The sequence below is a fragment of the Sinocyclocheilus anshuiensis genome, unplaced genomic scaffold (genome assembly GCF_001515605.1).
Source record: "Sinocyclocheilus anshuiensis isolate Anshui unplaced genomic scaffold, SAMN03320099.WGS_v1.1 scaffold954, whole genome shotgun sequence".
Classification (NCBI taxonomy): Eukaryota; Metazoa; Chordata; class Actinopteri; order Cypriniformes; family Cyprinidae; genus Sinocyclocheilus; species Sinocyclocheilus anshuiensis.
In genome coordinates, this window is record NW_015536527.1 from 186,961 (window position 1) to 208,193 (window position 21,233).

The 21,233-nt window shown below is 38.7% G+C and overlaps 1 protein-coding gene across 1 annotated transcript in view; it reads left to right on the top strand.

Annotated features, from left to right (window-relative positions):
• The first annotated feature begins 2,678 nt into the window (after positions 1-2,678).
• The window catches only part of LOC107694416 (acid-sensing ion channel 1), a 48,064-nt gene continuing 29,509 nt past the window's right edge, over positions 2,679-21,233 (top strand). The window contains exon 1 of the mRNA XM_016494107.1: positions 2,679-3,341. Within this exon, the coding sequence (XP_016349593.1) occupies positions 2,679-3,341 (663 nt within the window). The remainder of the gene's footprint in view (positions 3,342-21,233) is intronic.

Genomic DNA, 21,233 nt, shown 5'->3' on the forward strand with positions numbered 1-21,233 from the left:
CTGTTTGCGGTTCTTGTCATTTAGTGCTGGTTAATTCCAGCACTTGTGGTTGTGCCAGCTGGTTTCATGTTTTATTCTGGATCTGTGCCACTCGAGACCAGCCGGTCTCATTAATGCAGTTTCCGTAAACATTCGCAGGTTTCCTGGTGTTAAATAATGCGATTAGTGCCCAGTAGGCCAATTCAGATGTTAGCCACAGAGTGGACGTTATTTTCTCACAGCAGTCGTTGAATCAAATTACATATGTGTCAATGTGTGTGTATGGTAATGGGTCTTCATGCGTTTTCCCTTGCTGCCAGTATCCATGGTAACGACAGGTCTATCATCGCTGTCGGTTGAGAGGGTCTTGAGTGGAAATGATGGACCATCTCCATGCGCTTCAAATGACATACCCGCCCTCAAGGCACGGAGTCACCACACAGCAGCGTATCTACTGCCCCCTAGTGTCTGAAGATGACATTACTTGCGTTTGTACTAGGGCGAAATGTGTGGATGACCACAAGTATGAGAAATAACAATAGTGATGCTTGACTTAACCAGTACAACTTGGTAATTAGCAAGAAAGCACCTGAAGAGAAGTCATAAATTATTCACTTTTTTTGTTTTGTTTTCAGTGTACTGTTCCTTTAAGTCACTTTTTCAGTAAGTCATACTCTCCCTCAAGAGTGAAGGGAGATTGAATGGAGCATGGAGAAACCTGTTGAGGAGCACTGGAGCAGACCTGGGAAATATATACGAGCGTGTTGAGAATTCATTTTCACTGGCAGCTTCAGGCAATCAGGCTGATTGCATTTTCAAGTGTTGTGGGATCGACACGGAAGACGTTTTTGCAGGAGGTCTGGGTGATTCACACGCTGAGCTCTGCTGCCATCTGTTGGACACTTTACATTTGGCAGCTTTTTATTTTTAATGGATATTGGTCTAAAACAATCTCCAGTTTTGAAATGGTCATTTTACAAGGGCATTTAAATGGATTGACGACCTATAACTATCCAGTGTTGAAGCTACTTTTAACATTTAGTTGCTAGAAGCTGTTCATAATTTAAAGTAGCTAACTACAGCAAAGCTTACAAAGATTACACTGCAAGCTCCTTACCAAAACATTATGAAAACTAAGAAAAATAGTATTTTCAAAAGTGCAAGTTTACTGTAGTTTAACTACTTTGAGTAGGTAGTTTGTTGAAGATTATTAGATTAATGTTGCTATTGAAGTTATTTTTATTCAAATCAGTTTTTATCTGGATCTCAGTAAGAATGGCTAATGAAAATGTGCTTTGTCATGCTATACATTCTTGTTGGAAAATATAGCTTGTTAATGGAAATGCAACATTTGGAAAACAGTGTCATGCTTCTGTGAAATGTATTTAAGTTTCATTTTATAACTATTGCCACAAAGAGTTGTTCTTCCTCCATTGCATCCAAACCTCTGTTAATTCCACCCCTACATAGTCCAGTTTATGTCTATTGAATTCTGTCCATCCAGTCAAAGAAAATAAATAAAAAACTCTGGCTGTCATAGTCGTCAATAGAGATCAATCAGTAGAGCAGCTGTGCAACGAGAAACTATATGTTTTAAAGACAGGCAGCTAGTCTTAAAACTAATGCCTCCAGTTTGCTTCCAATCACTGTGCTTTGAAAATAAACCCTTGAATCTTTGTGATCTGACCAGAATCAATCACACACAATCTAGGACAGAAAACATGCAGCAAATCACCTTCAAAGGGTCTTGTTCATGAAAATACTATGAAAATGACTTAATTTGTATTAATAAATCCATTCTTATTCCAAATGGTCCCTTTGAAATGAACACAAAACTGTATGTAAGAAGGTTTTACATATATATTACTTTAACCCCAAAATTGATTCTGCTCTTGTTCCATGAATTAAGGTGATAAAACTTTGATGAAGTGCTGAAATTCCCTTCAGTTTATGAGCTGCATTGAACGGGAAGTTTAGTCAAGCAAATGCATGCTAGATAAGCGCAGATATATCATGAAAGGTGTTGGGTTTGTGTACTTCAGTCTTTCATGCATGATATTGTACAGTATCGCTTCCTCTGAGCCACAGCCACACACATGCACACATGTTGATATCTTGGCTTTGCTCGAAACTCTTCAGTGTTTATTCATGAGCTGATAAACCAGCAACAGTGACGCATTCAGTATATACTGTTTATCAAAGCATAACGGCTGCTGTGCCTTTTATCACCTAATGAAAAATCCCATGACTCTGTGCATCTGGATTCATGAAGCAGATATTATGTGATAGAAACTGCCCGGATTATTATCCTAAGTGCTGAAATGCGCAATGAAAGGCGATCTGGTGCTGACATCAGATGCAGGTTGCACTGGGACTATTCCTTGTCCGAGGGAGGGAGTCTGGGGCCAGGAAGTGCATAACATCCCAACAGCGCCATTCCTCTTCAGATGTCCCGATATGAAGGGAGAGACAGATTACTGGGGATGTCATAGTGCTCGACACCATTTCTGAAGAGATCATTGATGCTTTTCCATCTCTAGCAACCAGAAGATCAAGTCTGGATTGACTTATTTGGGGCCATTACATTTTTTTGGACATCTAGAATACTTCAAAATGACATCTTAAGTGTAACCAAGCAAGCTGAGAAGGTTTTATCTGTGTTCTTCATTTCACTATTGTCCAGTTTTTGATTTAACATCATGGTACGGATCACATGCACCATCTCCTTCAGCACCGACGACGAGCCAGTTGGTCGCTCGCGCCAAGGCAGCTTCGATGATCACTACAAGCGCGTAGTGTGGTCAAGAGATGGCGAACACGGCAAGTACCAGGAGGAGGGTGACGATCCGGACACATACGATGGGACGGAAGAAGAAGAAGTGCCCGATATCAGCGTTGCCACGTTTTTTGGCGGCTGCTCCCTCCATGGTGCCAACCACGTCTTTGTGGAGGACAAGAAGTTCAGCATCCGCCGGGGCTTGTGGGCGGTGGTCTTCCTGTTGGCCATCTCCATGTTCCTCATGCAGGTGGTTGACCGTGCCATCTACTACCTGCGGTATGACTACATCACCATGCTGGACGAGCGTAATGCCAGGAACATGACATTCCCTGCCATCACGCTCTGCAACTACAACTCGTTCCGGTGCTCGCAGCTGAGCTACAGCGACTTGCTTTTCATGGGGCCACTGTTGGGATACGAGGACAACATGGCGCCGGGAATCCCTTTGGCGCCAGAGCCCGACAGGCAAGGGTCTCGATTCAGCCTCGCCGAGTTCTTCAATCGCACCCGTCACAGCATGGAAGACATGCTGCTGGAGTGCAAATTTGCTGGGAAGGAGTGCGGCCCGGAACACTGGAGAGAGGTAGGACCGCGTCCGGATGGACTTGTAGTAAGTAGGAGTCGAGTTTTGGCCCCCGGCGCTCAATCCATTCTCGGCATGCTATTGTTAGGGTGGCTGGCTGACTTTATTTGCGAGAAGATAAATGGACTCTGTGCACTTGAGGCATTAGAGAAGATGAATAGGTGTTCGCACTGTATCTAACAGGAATCAGAAGCCATTTATTCTATGTGTTCAGCATTGCAAATGAAAACAGCATTTCAGACCCCCATTATTACCCTTTGACTGCTCATGATTGATAATTATACGGTGTAGCTTGCTTTTGTGTAACACATTGGCCTGTTTGAAGGCCACTTGAGGGATCTTTTTCTCTAGACTTGCTGCTGAAGTTTTGACATTGTGGAAATTGGTCTCCGGCAAGTGTTTGCATAGATTTGTCAGATTATGATGACAAGGTTATTGTGTGTTGTTCTTCAGGCTTTGTGGATAGTGTTTTTGTAAGGATAAAACTGCGCTGTTTGCAGCTGGTTTCTTCGGAATTAACTGCTTTAAGCTGGAAGCATTAATTCAATATCAAAGCTTTTGGAAAGTGTTAGCTGTGTTGTCTTATATAATATTTTATTATATTTTAAGATTGAATTTTAATAGCCTAAAAATGTTAACTAATATATATCTTTACTTTTCTGTTACTTTTTTCTTAAAAGGTCCTATGTATTATTGTATGGGCTTTCATACATGAAAATATTCAGCTGCATTATATTTTACTGTAGGAAGGTCACTTGCAGTGAGATCATCATATTTGGGGCTGCTTGTCATCAAAGCATTTGAAAACCGTTGATATAGGATGCGAGTTTTCTGTGCAGAGTATCTCTCTAGCGTTCTTCCCCCAAGAGCAAGTCTGAGTCTGCAGCTAATCCCTTTACGCTGATGAAAAGAGGGCCGCCTGTCTATGAAATAGGCATTTTGTTTGTCATTGTTGCTGATCTCAAGGTTTCTAGCCGGCGCTCACGCCATTCGAGATCTCTCGTGAGTTAAGCTCTTATTCAGCTGAGTGAATTATGTGGTGCTTCGCCGTAAAGGCCGAGAATATATCTGGTAGCGCTTACTGAAGAATCAGTTTAGAGCACTTAAGTATATTTAGCCTCCTGCCTGGTAAGTGCATATGGGGTTTTAAACACCACTGGTTGCACTCTGATGATGGGTGTTTATTATCCGATGCCTCCGATGGGATGTATTATCAACCTACTTAAAAGGTGCAGCATGGATAATCTGCCATATGCACACAAACAAAGCATTCAACGACCATAAATACTGTATTATATAATCCACATTTAGTGGTTCAACTAGCTTATCAGTTCATATCAGCTAGCTCTGCCAGTCAATGCTAGTGTTCTTTGCTAATCTCGACCTCGCCTTTAGTGCTTATTTGCTAATCATTCTTGCGACACTAAGAATGTGAGTTCACTGTGTGCGAGTCTTCATCGATTGACAGATATTTAGAAGAGTGCTGGAGCGGGTCGATAGGAGGCGGGCCTGTGCCAAACAGACGGGCTGCTCATCTTTCCGTCCTGGGGCAGAATTCGAGTCCCACTTCCTCCAGCTCCATTATATATGGATCTTTTTTCACCACCAGAGCACAAGCTCACATTTCGCCCTTCTGCACGCCCAGCCATGTGGTCAGCTAACTATTGTTAGGTCAGATAGTGGAGTAGGTTATGACTAACAAATGTCTGTTTGTGACGTTTCAAGATTTTCCTTTCTGTGTTATTGCTTATACTTGTGCTGAATTGTTTATGTTCAAGACATGAATAATACCTAGAATAAAGATACACATACTTGTTTACATGAAAAACAATGCCACAGCCAGTTAGTCTACTTTGAAATGTGCGTTCTGTGTCAGAAGTCTTTTGTCTTTTGGTTTGTGTATTCCACCCACCGCCAATTTACCCAATAGTATTTTGACACCCAGGTTGCCAATTGCCGGAAAACACAGCATATTGCAGGCTAAATGAACTGGGTCAGAGATTGCAGAGTCTACCCGAGCTAAAAAGCCTTGCCATCCAACTAAAAATCTCTATGATCAAAGGAATATTAAAACGTCATCAGCTTACAATTTAAGGTTTGTCGCCTTTCATTCCCACTTGACCCCTGGCAAAAACCCTCCCTCCTTAGTTACTGTTGCTATGTCCGTCAAACCATGCCGCTCTCACACTACACGTTCTCACGCAGTAAAAAATACATCGCGGAGCAAAGAGGAAATTGACAACACGCCGACAGACAACACAGTGCCGGTTACTTCTGGTATTAAACAAGGTCTCAGCTTTCAAATTTTTTATTTTTTTTAAAGAAATTCAAACAATAAATACCATTTTATGGCTCTTTATTGTGTGGTGACATCACTGTATTGCCTCAGTTCAAGTGGCCCAATCCGTCTTTTCATATTTACTTAAAGCACGAAATAAACATGAATGAACATCAGAACATATTATTTCAACCATGGAAAGACATCATTATACACAATTTTTCAAGTTTAAAGGGGTCATATGATGTTGCTAAAAAGAACATTATTTTGTGTATTTGGTGTAATGAAATGTGTTTATGCGGTTTAAGGTTCAAAAAACACATTATTTCCCACATACTGTACATTATTGTTTCTCCTCTATGCCCCGCCTTTCTGAAACGCGTCGATTTTTACAAAGCTCATCGGTCTGAAAAGCAAGGTGTGCTGTGATTGGCCAGCTATCCAGTGCGTTATGATTGGCCGAATACCTCAAGCGAATATTTGGGTTGAAGTGTTCTGGAACAGTGTTGTAAATACAATTTAACCACTGATTTCTAGTCGTGTCCATTTTTGGAAGGCCAAACAAAGTAGTTTCGCTTTCACAACGAAACACAGCGTCACACACGGTGGCCTAGAGTGAGCGGTGGCGGCCTAGAGTGAGCAGAGGCCGGGGGCTAGAGTGAGGAACGGCCGGAGGGCTAGAGTGAGCAGAGGTGGGTGGGTTTGAGAACGGCGCGGGCGGCGATTTCGACGAAGGAGCATCCGGAAGGCTTGCGGCAACCACATGTGACAACCACGGGCTGGACTCCGCTTCGTCCATGGTGAAAGCCGATCCGGCGATCGACAGCGCAAAGTTGATGTATTCCCTCAGCGACCAGCACGGATCAGCTCCAAGCATTTGGGCGGCGTTATGCAAATCTTCCCACATAGTGACGTAGGTATGTGGGGGTGTGTTGGAACGAGCCGTTTTAGGTAGGCGTGGCTGACTCTTAACTTTTATAAAGAATATCTCTTTGGATTTGAGACTTTAGTCTTTGCAACTTTACAGATCTCCTTTATGCATCAAGAGCTTGTAACACTCCAAAGAGAAAGGACAAATTGAACTCGCATCATATGACCCCTTTAAGTCCATCAAAGTTATTCCACTCTCCTGTCTGATTTGTTTGTTGGAAAGCGCTTGTTCCTGTTTGTGTTTCCAGGAGGGGGCAGGAGAAACAACTCTATCCAAAATTTTGAATTTGGACTGCAGTACCCATTTCAACCACTACCTGTCAATATTACATTCTGCACCTTTAATAATCATCCTAATTTTCTGACAATAGGGAAGACCACACTATAAGGACACAGAAGAGTGATATCATTGGAATCACCCTCAGAACAATTTTGTCCAGCTGATGAATTATGCCAGAAAACTTGCCAATCAGAATCCAACTGAGATAAGAGTTTGTGCATTTAAAACAGCAGACATCATAACTGTACATGCTGTGCAACAATGTCTGTTGATGTGGACGCTAATATAGTTATCATTCTTGCTGTGAAGGGGCTCAATAGCCGTGCTAACACTTAACAATCTTCTTAGTGATCGGATTTAATATTTTCACCTGACAAACAGTAAAATGGATGAAAAAATCTTACAGACTTGTGAGACACTCAGGCCATATCTAGACTGGACTAATCTGGACTGGACTCTACGACTAGCTATTTTCTATTAACTACCCGTGTAACTTTTGTTTTTTAAATTATGTAGTTCTTGTCAGATAGATTTAATTTGCCATACACTTTCTGTGAAGGGGCCTCAATAGCCGTGCTAACACTTAACAATCTTCTTAGTGATCGGATTTAATATTTTCACCTGACGAACAGTAAAATGGATGAAAAAATCTTACAGACTTGTGAGACACTCAGGCCATATCTAGACTGGACTAATCTGGACTGGACTCTACGACTAGCTATTTTCTATTAACTACCCGTGTAACTTTTGTTTTTTTAAATTATGTAGTTCTTGTCAGATAGATTTAATTTGCCATACACTTTCTAAGCATATTATTTTTGCTGAAGGAATCAACGTTGTCTAATCTGCTTAATTAGGCTAGTTAAAAAACAACTATTGAGTGAAATACAGTTAATTATAGATGTGGAATCAATAAGTGGGTTGTCATTTAAGACTCTTACAGACAAAAAGCATGCGGGGTCTAGACTTTATCTGATGCTGTATTTGGTGTCTTATAAGTGTGTGCTAGTGTTTAATTTGACCTTGACTGTATAATCTTAACTTGATCTTCATGGTTTATCGGAGGATTGGTGCTGATGACAGCAGCTCATCTAATATTAACAATGCCAGAAGACACATTTCACACCAGCTTCTCTCCATCCCTGGCTCCGTTCCCTTCATAACCCTTAGAAACGCGTACGCAGCGCTCTGAGAAATGCCAATTCATTTCACAGCCATTCAACGATGATGACAGCGATTGCATTGAAAGGTTCCAGCGTTTGACCGAAGGCTTTGTTGTGTATGTCTAGAATTGAAAAATTCGTCCTTTAAAGACTTCATGAATAAAATAAGACTATTGACCAATATAAAAAGCTAATTATTTAAAAATGTCCAGATTCATTGAATTAATGCTGTATAGCAATATGTCATGCGAAATAATAATTAGCATTCAAATTACGAAAATAAAACCCTTTATTATTTAAAAAGGTTGTGCGCAGCTGAAAAACATTTCTAATACATATTTAATACATAATATTTAGGGGTTGCAAGGGTATTGCCCAGAGTGTCTCCCAAGTGTTGCTTTGTGGTTGCTAAGATGTTCTGGGTGGTTTCCAGGTGCGGGTGTTCAGGGTGGTTACGAAGATTGTTGCTGTGCATTGCTAGGGTGTTAGAGACGAGTTACATATCAAAACTTTATATTTAGGATTATTGGTTTGTTTAAATCACTCTCCTTATGTGAGCAATAGTGATAGCGATGCTTCGGTAAACCGTGTTAATGACTGAGGGAACTACAAATGACTTGCTTCTGTAATTTTACTGTTTAAAGATCATGAGTCTCTGTTAATGTGTCTGAGTTTTTCTGAATGCACCTGATCTCACTGTTGCTGTCTGAACACTAGAGGGCGCCAGAACACCAAAACATTGCACGTTCTCAACAGACAAAGACTATCAGTCCATTGAGTGCTGAACTTCATCACAACAATGCATGCAGAGTTACATTACAAAAGGAAGAATCAAGTTCATTTGTTCATACACGGATTTAAAGTCGCGCATTGGCTCAAGTCCGCCACAGAAAAACCACTTTATTATTGGATGGAGATTGAATTTGGAAGTTGACAGCATATTGAAGACAACATGAAATGACTCTATTTACTTTCTTAATATTATTTCTGGTTTTATATTGCCTGATTCCCTGCATTTCATTGTAAAGAAAAATATGCTGTAATTTGTAGTTACTCTCTAAAACAACTTTTTTATATATATGTCTAGTTCATGTCTAGTACACCATGCAAGTTTCATATAAATATTGATATTTCTATATTAAATATATCACCATCCAATCAATTCCTCCTGAATATATCGTCACACCCACATTATTTCTTATTAAATATCTTGATGCTTTCAAAAATACATTATATTGTACAATCACGATGGTTTCCAAACACCATTTTTTGAGTGGCAAAACAGGCAATGAAAATTAAGACTTTCTTTTTGCTGCTCAGTGATTTATAGAAAAGAGATTTCGGTCCTTTCAGGTGCTCTTCCTTGGTATTTTCACGAGATATTTGAAAGTTCAAGTGCAACAAAATGTGGTTCAGATGAGTCGAGAATTCGTACAGTCAGTCTGCAGCACAAAAACAATCTGTACGAAGTACCTTTCTGCGAGTTTAATGCCCACGCTTATCTTGTTCAGAATAGTGCTGTGATGAATGCACCTCGGCTTTGTTTACCGCGGTAAAGCCGGAGGTGTACGGATGATCTCCATCGCCAACGGCAACGCACTGAAAGCACGTCATTGTGTTCTCAGGGTCTTGAGCGAGATGTGGATCTTAGAAAACTGATGACGGCACTCCCACATGTGTGAGCAGATGCCACTGAGAGCTTTGATTTACTGCGTGTTTTCATACCTGCCATGAGGGAAAGCAGGGACACCGGATGACTTATTTCAGTGATGGATGTGCCGCATTATCTCCAAGACAATCAACAATTAACCTACACACAGCCTGCTCTGACGTCCTTCAGGGGTTTGTAAATGCGTGAGAAAGTTCTCCAGTGACTATAAGATGCTTCCAGATGTTCGTTAGAGATCTTATTCATATCCATATCTCAATTAAGTGGTTACAAGTCATTATTAGTCATTTAAGGCAAGACACAACAGGTGAAAAGAGGAAAAAAAATATTTTTTAGATCTTTTTTTTTTTTTTAGATTTTTAATCTAAATTAAGATTAATCACAGTATATCATGACAGCTGTTTTGTCTTACAAGTCTTCTGAAATATGTGTAAATATGCTAGTGTTGGGGAATGCATTGCAATATTGCGTTACTCCCTAAAAAAGTAACTAATTACTTTTTATGGAAAGTAATGTGTTACATTACTTTTGAGTTACTTTTTAAATCTGGGCAGGGCTTGCTTGTTTGTTTTGAATATAAAAAAATTCTTCTTTTACAAATGTGAAAGCCCTTTCACACCAAAAGTGAAATGAATAAGCCTCAGGCTGAAGGAAATGTAAATTCATGTCTGTACAGTAGAGGGTGCAGCTCAAACAAATTGCAGGAAGAATATGATGCAGGAGAAGAAAGTTCAACACTATTCAGCAATAACAAAAATGAAACACAAATGTGTCATTTTTGCTTAGTATGGTTGAATTGGATCATCGAAGGTCAGTAGCAAAGACATTGGTTAAAAAATGGGATTAAATACATAAATGATATTTGTCTTATTTGACATTTAATTATTGCAGGTTTGTATAATATTCTCAGTTTGCATTTGACTGTTTTGATTCATTTTGAGGAATACTGAATCTGTTTTTGTGAAGGTGAGATGAGTAAATACATGTTCATATTTAGTCTAGAACTACAGAAAGCATCATGTTCAGCATCGCACTCTACACCTCTGCACTTACTCCCGATTTCTCTCAACATGGCAACACAATACATGGGAAACAAAGTAACTGGAGTTACTTATTTGAAAAAGTAACGGGTTACTTTTTACTAAATTAAAAAGTAATGGGTTACTTTACTAGTTACTTAAAAAAAGTAATCTGATTATGTAACTTGTGTTATACCCCAAACACTGAAATATGCAAATAATCCAATGTCTAATTAAATATGCCCTACTTTGCATACATTTCCAGAACACACGTTTAGATAAAGCTAGATTAACAATTCAAAACTTGTATAATTTTGTTGACATATTACAGTTAAAGGTTGAGGGGATTTTAGATATCACTTTTTGTCAAAATATAAATCAGGTGAATGATATATGAACAAACCCTTCTGTGTCTCAAATCTCTGTCTCAATATTTCTCAATATTAAATAAATCTCAATATTTAAAGTGCTTTGATGACTGATGATCCAAAAAAATTCAAAAGTAGTTAAAAGTTGACTACTAAAAATAAAAGCTGAACATAAGTTCATAAATAAAAAATATATTGTTTAAATTGTTACTGCCTATATATATATATATATATATATATATTTGTTTTTTTTAAATTTTTTATTTTTTTTTTTTCTGATAGTGCAAGTAATGTTTATTTAACCAAGAAAATGGTGCTGGGCACGAATTAACATTTGATAAAAAAATAAAAAAAACTGGTGAGGAGTTTGCCTCCTCATTTCAGAACACTACTGCATACCACTGTGTCTAAGGTGTTAAAATATGGGCCAAAATATTGAAAAGTAAAAAATGGGCTCTAAAAATGAAAAGTGAAATGGGGTAAAGAGGGTGAAAATCCCACAAATGTCTCTAATTAGGAGGAGCGTGAGACATGGGCCCGACCTGACACCGAAATGTGCCAATAAGCACTTATCATGGCTAATTGGCTCGTTACTTATTCACTAATGGCTTCTTAATGTTTTCAGCCGTCATATTGAGTAAAGAATATCCAGCAGCCGTCTGAAAAGGTAGGATTTGCGGTGTTTGGGTTGAGGATGTGAAAGCTTTCATGTTTTTAGACTCACCTTTAAAGAGATTCCCACTTGGCCGCGTTACAGTTCCGCCGCTCCTAACTGAGACAGATAAACTAAGATCTGCAGCTCAAATCAACTGTAGAGAGCCAGAGAGGCTTGAATTCTAGTATCTGAGTGATTTCTGGAGTCTGATTAGATGTTAAAGGCCGGAGAAGCGTGTGTTCATGTATAGATGTGTTTTCCTAACTTGTTTATATTTGTATACGTGCTTAAGTAATGTTTTCTGATGTGTATTGCTTTCCACAGAAATGTCTTTCTGAGTTCTCAGTGCACAAGTTACAAGATATGAATCAGCTAGGAGACTTGTTTGAAACGAACCCGATGTAATGAGCACTTGAAGAAGAACTAGTCATTTGACAGTTTATTGATTTTATAGAAGTTTTTATAGCTCTTTTGAGACATTTTTGCAGGTTTTTTTGAGCAGTAAAGAAACTTGATTCTATTTGTCTGTGAAACTTGTCACTTTTTCATAGAAATTTAGTCAATTTGAATCTGAATTAGACTTAATAACTAGTGTATTATTTATTAGGGTGTGTATGTTGATTGATTGATTTTTTTTATTCATGTGATGTGTTCATTTATGTTGTGTACTTGTTTGTTTTATTTTCATTTTGTGTACTCTGTTGTAATTTACTCTGTGAAGGGCCTTGAAGAACTATATACATTTCTTATTTGATTTATTTATTTTATTTGACTACATTCAGTTTATTTAAGAAGTTTAAGCCTGGCTCATTAACCACTGGCTGATCTGTTTGTAACTGTATTAAAATGATTCAGGGCACACTTTATTTTAAGGTCCAATTCTTTCCATTTAACAAACCACGAACTACAACTTTTGTCTCAATAAACTGCTAATTATGCTGCTTATTAATATTTTAGTTAGTAAGGTATTTAAGTTGAGTAACTGGGTAGGATTAGGGATGTAGAATATGGTCATGCAGAATATGTGCTTCATAAGTACTAATAAACAGCCAATATGTTAATAATAGGCATGCTAATAGCAACTAGTTAATAGTGAGAATTGGTCCCTATACTAAAGTGTTCCCATGATTCTATTTATTGGTCTCAGCTGTGTAGTGTAGTAGACATTCTGGAGGAAATAAAAAGTTTTCAGTAAAATGCTGGAGTGAAATTAAATTCAAAGGGCTGTTGGTTGGAAGTGAACAGGATCAGTGACAGAAGTGATTCAGATATGAGGTCAAGCAGGTGTTGAAGTCTATTGGCCACACACATGCAAATACACACAAGTGTGTGTTTCCTGCAGGGTGAAGTCGACACGTCCTGCCTCATTACTCTTGCTCTGTATGTGTCTGACAGCTGCTGTTATCCGCTTTCCCTCCACACACACACACACACACACACACAGTACCTGGAGCCGTATTAATAGACCTTGGACAGATTGTCCGTGATGCAGACAGGTGGAAAGAGAAGTGCAGCTTCCTAGATGAGTTCAGATGGCTTGTGTTGATGGGTGAATCCCACAAATACTGTCAAGAATGTGTCTGGCTCATATTTCTCCTAAAATCAAAAGAGGAAAGCAAGAAATTATATTTTATATCGATAACATTGAATCTATATATAAAGACTAAATAATTGTAGTCTTGATGCAAAATATCTTCATATTTTTTTTGTGCTGACATATGACCTTGAAACATTATTTAATGCACCGTTATATTTTTAATCTGCATCTGTAAAGCTGGTCTGTGTCCTTGTGAGCAACAACAGTGAACTCCTTTTAATATGATCATTCATGTTGAGTTGAATGAGTCTGATGCTTGTTTAAGGCTCGACGTTATTTGACATTACAACGTCCAAGTTCATCCATTGTGAATACTATAAAGCGACGTCTACAAAACCTTCTCGTTTAGTCATTCATTTTTGATGAAATATGTTTTTTGTTTTAACTTCAAAGTCTGACTTGAGCTTCATTTCTATTAGTGTTCGCCTCGCCGTAACAGAACTTAGACCTGAGCAACCTTCGACGTGACTCTGGAAATGAATCAGGCCCCATTATATAGTCCTAATTCAAATACAATTTTGAGATCAAACAAACTTAAATAACTCCTCATGGGGCACAAGAGAAGACAGCAGAAATTGCTGATGTTCACGGTCACCTGAGGTGAAAAACTCTAAAAAATAAAATTGAGTTTAAATGTAAGCATTGCACCGACAGAGATTATTGCATCTGGGGGCAAGACTTTGATGTCCCGCTGCTCTGAAAAACTGACAACACAGACTGCTGGGAATTCTAACCTGTAGGGAGGCTGACGCAGATCTGTGCGTTAGAAGCAGCTGTTTATCTTTAAGAGGCTCTCAGGGAATTCTGGGAGAGTGACAGTGTTATTTATTGCAGAGATTGTTTCTGGAGATGTTTCTATCTATACTCATACATGAGTTATTGTTGCTCGTTTTTGGGGTTGGTCATGTGAACAAGATTCATATCGGCAGTGAGTCAGAGCAGTGGACCCGTGTGAATCAGTTCAAGCCGTCTTGAGAGTCATTCATCAGACGCGCCTCACCAACACACAGATTCGCCCTGAAGTGATGCTTTTTCCTTGTTTCTTTCTAACTCTGGCTTTTTCAACTTTTCAGTTTTATGAGTTTTGGGGGATCATATATGCATCCTTAATGTTGGGTTCCTTTCAAAATGTTAGATTGCTTCAGAAGTTAGTCAGATACTTCACCAGACATATTTTTTTGATATTGCAAACACCATAATCGTCCTGACCTAGTTAGGCACCATTGTGCAGTTTTTATTCTCTACTTGAACATTATTTCTCGTTTCGAATGTTTTGAGCAATTTCTGTCATTGTTTTGAACATTCATCTTTCTCTGTTCAAACGTGTTAAAAATCCTTTCTCTGTAAATCAGACGTTTTGAATGTCCTTTCAGTTATAGAATTTGAATATTCTGCCTTTCATTTCAAAGGTTTTGAACATTCTATTTATTCAGACATTTTTTTCTCCTGTTTTAAGCATTTAAAACTATTTTTCTAATCATTTGAATTTGAATCTCCAGATCCTGAACATTCTTTCTTTTCTTCAGCAGTTTTGAATGTTCTTTTCTCCAAATTCAGCCATTGATCATTATCTCTGTTTATTAGAGCCTTTTCCAATGTCTTTTCAATTTGAAGATTTAGCGAAAATGTATCTCATTTTGAATGTTTTAAACATACAATTTCTATATCCTAATTCAGATATCATGAACATAATTTTTTCTTCAAATGGTTTTAATGTTCCTTTCAATATTTTTCTATTTAAACATCTTAAAATATTTCTCCTGATTTGAATGTGCTCTCTCTTGAATCAAACATCTTTGACTCTTTGATTCAAACTGTATCTTTCTGTACTGGCATCATTTCTCTTGTATTTGTTCTGTTGATTCAAATGTCATCACCATTCTTTCCCCTGATTAAGTCAATTTAGATATGAATCACATTCTTTAGGTTTCCTGATAAACGTTACAGCGCAGCTCATTAGGTTTAGAGAAACAGTCACTCTCTCTCTCGCTCATGTTTTCTGTTTCTGGCTTTGTCCATGATTTATTCTGTCCTCTCATCCACTGCCGCATTGTCTAGCATTTTATTTCTTTTCCTTCATTCTCTTTCTCTTCTCTCGTTCACCATTCTTTCCGTAAAACTGAAGCTCCTCTGCCATCATCTGAACTAAATTGTCTCTTTTTTTCACATGTGAGAGTCGTCTCCGTCCACAGCTGCAGAGTCTCCGCAGAGGACACTTGGCATCAGCCTGGGTGCTGATATAGGCAGCTTTCCAGATCTCTACAGCATACACTAGTAGGGTACTGAGGACTGGGTTTAGTATGCAGAACGTTAAGAGTGGCGCCATCAAAACTAGCTGTGATACTAGTTTACAGTGTTTGGCAGAATCTGTTATTTAAACGTAATTTACTTGGCTAATTTGTAAATGGGATCTCTTTAAAATCTCAATTATTTCTCATAGATAGCACTTAATTTCATGATACAATATACAATATATCAATATATAATAATGAATAAGTAGAGTTTAGGATGAGATTTCAAAGATATCTGAACTTGGGATCAGATTTACCAAATATTCCACCAAAATTCAATATGATCTCAATAAGAACTCTATTTCTCATCAAACTGCTATCCCTCAAAAAATTCTAGCTCTGTATTCTTACAGTATGACAACTATTGACTCATTTGTGTGTATTTGTTAGGAATGAAAGATTGAAGTCAGTGAAAAACAAACTTGAACAGACTCCATTGTGGGATGGAAAATTTAAGTCACATTTCAAAAGACGAAGAAATCAAACTTCATCAAATTCAATTTCCCTCAAGAAATACAGCGTCTTTCATTTAGGCAAGGAGTGCCTTACTTTCACTGGAGAAATCAATGAGCTATCGTTGTAATGTTTGCCATTTCATTCCAAATGGAAGGCGCTGTATTGCTGTTGTGCTTTCTGTTTTCCCTTTGTTCACCGTGAAATAAACCACTCAACCCCATCAAGGCTATTTTGGGCTGCAAACGATTTTCCCCATAAAATGCAGTCTCAGTTGTGGCTCTGTCATGCTTTTGCTCTTCGAGTCTCTTCCTAAACCCACTGGCCATCTGCTAGAGTTGGCTATCACCTCAGCTAGCAGATTAATAACTTGATTGGCATTACTTTGAACATACAATTTCTGCAAAGTAGGGTAGAGTTTTTAACATATGTTCTGATTTGTACCAAGACAGACCTTCTCTTGTTGTTTAGTGTTAAAATGCCTTTTTTTTGCATCCCAGTGTAATGTTGTGCAAAGAGTGCAACTCTTATGGGTCATTTGGTTGCCTTTCAACCATTATAGAAGGTTCACTTTGGGCCTTAGAGCACTGAACCATTTTATACACAATTGAAAGCATTGCTTTTTATTTCAGGCCAAAAGGAGATGTATCACCCTTTCTTACAAAAGAGCAGTGCATGTCCATTTAAGAAGCTGTGAATATATATATATATATATATATATATATACAAATCTTTAGAAACTTGCACCAACCCTTTTTGATATTTTTCAATCCTCGCCAATATGATAAAATGTTTTCCAATCTTTTAGCCCCTTCAGCATCAAAAATAATACATCGTACCTCCACAGCAGCAAACCACGTGGAGTTATTTTCCCGAAAAAAAATAACCATTGCTTGAATTCATTCTGAGTTCGTAATAAATTGGTCTTTGGCGGCGAGCTGCAGATCAAGTTTTGCCGAATACTAATTTGCGTCTTCATCTGAGTGTTGATGTAACTCAGTGTGTGATTGTCCCCACAGCGGAGCCGCATCCTCTTTGATGAAGACGCTTGTAAAAAAAAGTGTCTGTGACTGTTGAACATGTGGGTGTGCAGTGACGAACAGCCACTGGGGTCCCATGCCAACATCACACTCCTCCAAAATATGAAAAGATTGAAGAATCTTTGCTATTCCTTCTGCCTGAGCCCTGAAAGCCACAAAAATATTTGGTTCATCACAAATTTATTTTCCCTGTGTTTTTAAAAACCTACTTCTAAATTTTAAATAAATATAATTTTCAATTATAAAAATATATATTGTGAATCTAATTCAAGTAATTAATACACATTAGTATGCAAGTAACCTAAAAAGAATACAAAAATATTACTTAATGCAATAGTGTGGTTGTTATAGGTGCCAGAACAAATCTTCTACTCCTTCCCAAGAAACGTAATTTGTGTGCCACTACAGTTAAAATAGCGTTCAAGATAGCATACATCATGATCTGTTCTCTCTCTGAAAATAACGTTTTAATTGTTTCGTGAGCCTCAACTTCTCTTTAACATTAAATAGCTCTTCTTGGCACGTATTTGATGCGACTTTGAAATTAAATGCCAAATGTGAATCGTGACACCTCCGCTGTAATTTATTTGTGACATTCATAGCTCCTTGCGTATTTTTTCTCAGTAAAACAGATGATTAGATGACGACAAGGACACACACAGTGCTTGAATGTCCACAGATCCACCCACCAGCATTTGCTTCAGATAAGACCCGAACACATCCGGGTGTTTACAGGTTTATTTTGGCACAGCTTTCTGGTCAATACTGTCCTCTGTTATGTACACATTTGGACAAGAGCCTTTGTGAGGCTTCTCGGAGCGTGCCAGTGAATAAAGGGGTTATTGACTTTGAACACATTGTTAAGGTAAGCGGGCCATGACCTGCGGGCACCATGCCCATTTTCCCTGCTTGACTAACAGCCCGAGTTTAAGGACATGCCCACTTAAGAGTCTACCAGGGATGGAGAGTGCAATTATTGGTCTGAATGATGCATTGTACAACTGGCAATTAAAAACTGAACCTTATATTGATGTAAAAAAGCACCATAATGCACCATCTTGAATCTATTTTTGATGATTGGCTGCTGCTTGCATAAACAGACTCACTGTACACACAGAACTCATTTAAAGAAAAATTGCCAGTTACTATTTCAGATTTCGAATGCATGTTTATTTTCAGAATGACCTAGTGATAAATTTGAATTGGCATATATAGTTATATTTCATATAGGCCTACAGTACATATTTTATCTATATGAATGCATAAACTATATTTAGATACAAAGTCAATACTGTCCTGTTATGTACACATTTGGACAAGAGCCTTTGTGAGGCTTCTCGGAGCGTGCCAGTGAAAAAAGGGGTTATTGACTTTGAACACATTGTTAAGGTAAGCGGGCCATGACCTGCGGGCACCATGCCCATTTTCCCTGCTTGACTAACAGCCCGAGTTTAAGGACATGCCCACTTAAGAGTCTACCAGGGATGGAGAGTGCAATTATTGGTCTGAATGATGCATTGTACAACTGGCAATTAAAAACTGAACCTTATATTGATGTAAAAAAGCACCATAATGCACCATCTTGAATCTATTTTTGATGATTGGCTGCTGCTTGCATAAACAGACTCACTGTACACACAGAACTCATTTAAAGAAAAATTGCCAGTTACTATTTCAGATTTCGAATGCATGTTTATTTTCAGAATGACCTAGTGATAAATTTGAATTGGCATATATAGTTATATTTCATATAGGCCTACAGTACATATTTTATCTATATGAATGCATAAACTATATTTAGATACAAATGTGACAATTTTAATCTGACGTCTTATGTTATTGCGCTCAAAATAAATCACTCAAATAGTTTATAACAGTTAATTATTACAGCAAGGCGTCTTCAGTGAAGTAACAGGCAGCAGAGGATGAGCGCGCTCACAGAAGAACAGAGCTGAGAGCGCGCAGAGGCGATGAAGCTCGCGCTGTTGCTGCAACGAGCTGTGAATTACTTCCACTGAATTTATGAAAATTGAACTTTAAAGTGCATAACAGATTTACTACATGACATAGGACCTAACGAGTGCGTGACGCGAAGAAAATGTGGCGAGATGTGCGTTTCTGGCAACAGTTGAGACTTTTATACCGGCTATATTTCGCTTCCCTGAGAGGAAATCTGGATCTGGAGAAATAATATTTTACCGTCCTTATTTACTACAGCACTGTACTTCACTGTTTTGATGAAGCTGCAGATTTGTTCCCCATGTAAAACGCCTCAGGAACAGAAACGCGCGATGTTTATTCGTGTTGGGGAGCTTTGGAGCGTTTAGGGTCTCTTCCGAGGTAAAACTGCGCGTCAAAGGACTCAGACCTACTCCAAGATGTGCCCAGGCGACGCCGCACCGAAACAACGCACTGAAGGATCACTAAAGGAAGCTGGAAAGCTTTTCTTGAAGCACACGACCTTTCACGGATTGAGACACGTCTTTCTGAGCGGCTCGTACCCGCGCAGAGTCGCGTGGCTGCTGGCGTTTCTAACGGCGTTAGCGCTGCTTTTCACTTGGTCCTCTAACCGGGTCCGATACCTGCTCTCGTCGCCGGTGTACACCAAGGCGCACATGGTTTACGCGAAACGCCTCTTATTTCCTGCTGTGACGATTTGCAACCAGAACATCTTACTGCCGCGTCGTATGAAGAAGCCGGACCTCTTTAGTGCGGGACGGTGGCTTGGTCTCTTCGGGAAAAACTGGCAGGTGTCCCCCGCGGTTCGAGAAGCACTTACATCGCACGTTGACGGCACCAATAACGAGCCTCCCTGGTCACCTTTCTCTCGCATACTGGACTTCAATCACTTTCTGCCTCCTCCTCGAGACTCGCAGCCCTCAATGAGGCATTTACTGGACCGTCTGGGGCATCAGCTTGAGGAGATGTTGCTTTATTGTCGATTTCAAGGGCAACTGTGCGGACCGCGCAACTTTAGCACCGTAAGTCTGTGTGCATTTAACTTCACTGTGTGCAATTGTTGTAGTGGAATCGTTATATCGAACGAAATGACAATTTCTCTCTTGCACTTGTTTAATTATAAATTGCGCTTTGTTTGTCATAGCATACTGCAGTATGCAAATGTGTCCTCTGTGCACCATGCATGTTTGAACGTTTTTTTTAAAATCTAATTTAATGCGAACTTTAAAGGTATGTTCATTTGTATGCTGATTGGCCTACTGTGTGGAATACTATACCCCACAATGCACTGCTCACCTTCCATTTCCAATATATGACTAATTAACTGCACACTCTAAAAAATGCTGGGTTAAATACAACCCAGTGCTGGGTAAAATAGGGACAAACCCAGCAATTGGGTTGTTTTGACCCAGCGGTTGGGTTACTACCCAGAAGGTTGGGTTAAACATTTTAAACATTTAACCCAACCGCTGGGTCAAAACAACCCAATTGCTGGGTTTGTCCCTATTTTACCCAGCACTGGGTTGTATTTAACCCAGCATTTTTTAGAGTGCAAGTTAATTCAACTGCAATTTTAATATCTCTCTTTTTGACTCTGCATTGACTTAAATGCTGTACAGTATACACTGAATATTGCCTACTACTTTAAAAATAGTAAGTGAAACCGTTGGCATTGTTCCACAAATACTGTTGTTATTGTTGCAGTATATAGCCTAACACATGTACTAACACATGTAATGTGAAATTTACATTTGTCCAAAATGTGCAGTATGCAAGAGCACACTCCTCATTAACACATCATTAAATAATGCGTCCCACAATGTAATGCACTTGACCTTTTAATTTCCAGTGAGACAAATGAACAGGAAAGCTCTATCGACTGCATTTTAAATATCTCCATGATATGATCAGACTGCCAGATTCAAAATACAAAATAACTATTTTGAAAGATGAACTCGCTTTTTCTTTTTTTAAACCAATTGCTGGATTATACATAAAAAAAAAAATAGGTCATGTGACAATGTATGAACTATTTATCATTGCACTCTTTATCATGCTACTGCACTAACATGGCCTTAGTCTTGACCCCATTTATCTAGATGACTGCTTGGATTTAAGATCGCTTTGGGTAATTATATTTATGTCAGTAAACAAACACAATGCCAGTTTAATATCATGTTGAACACATTC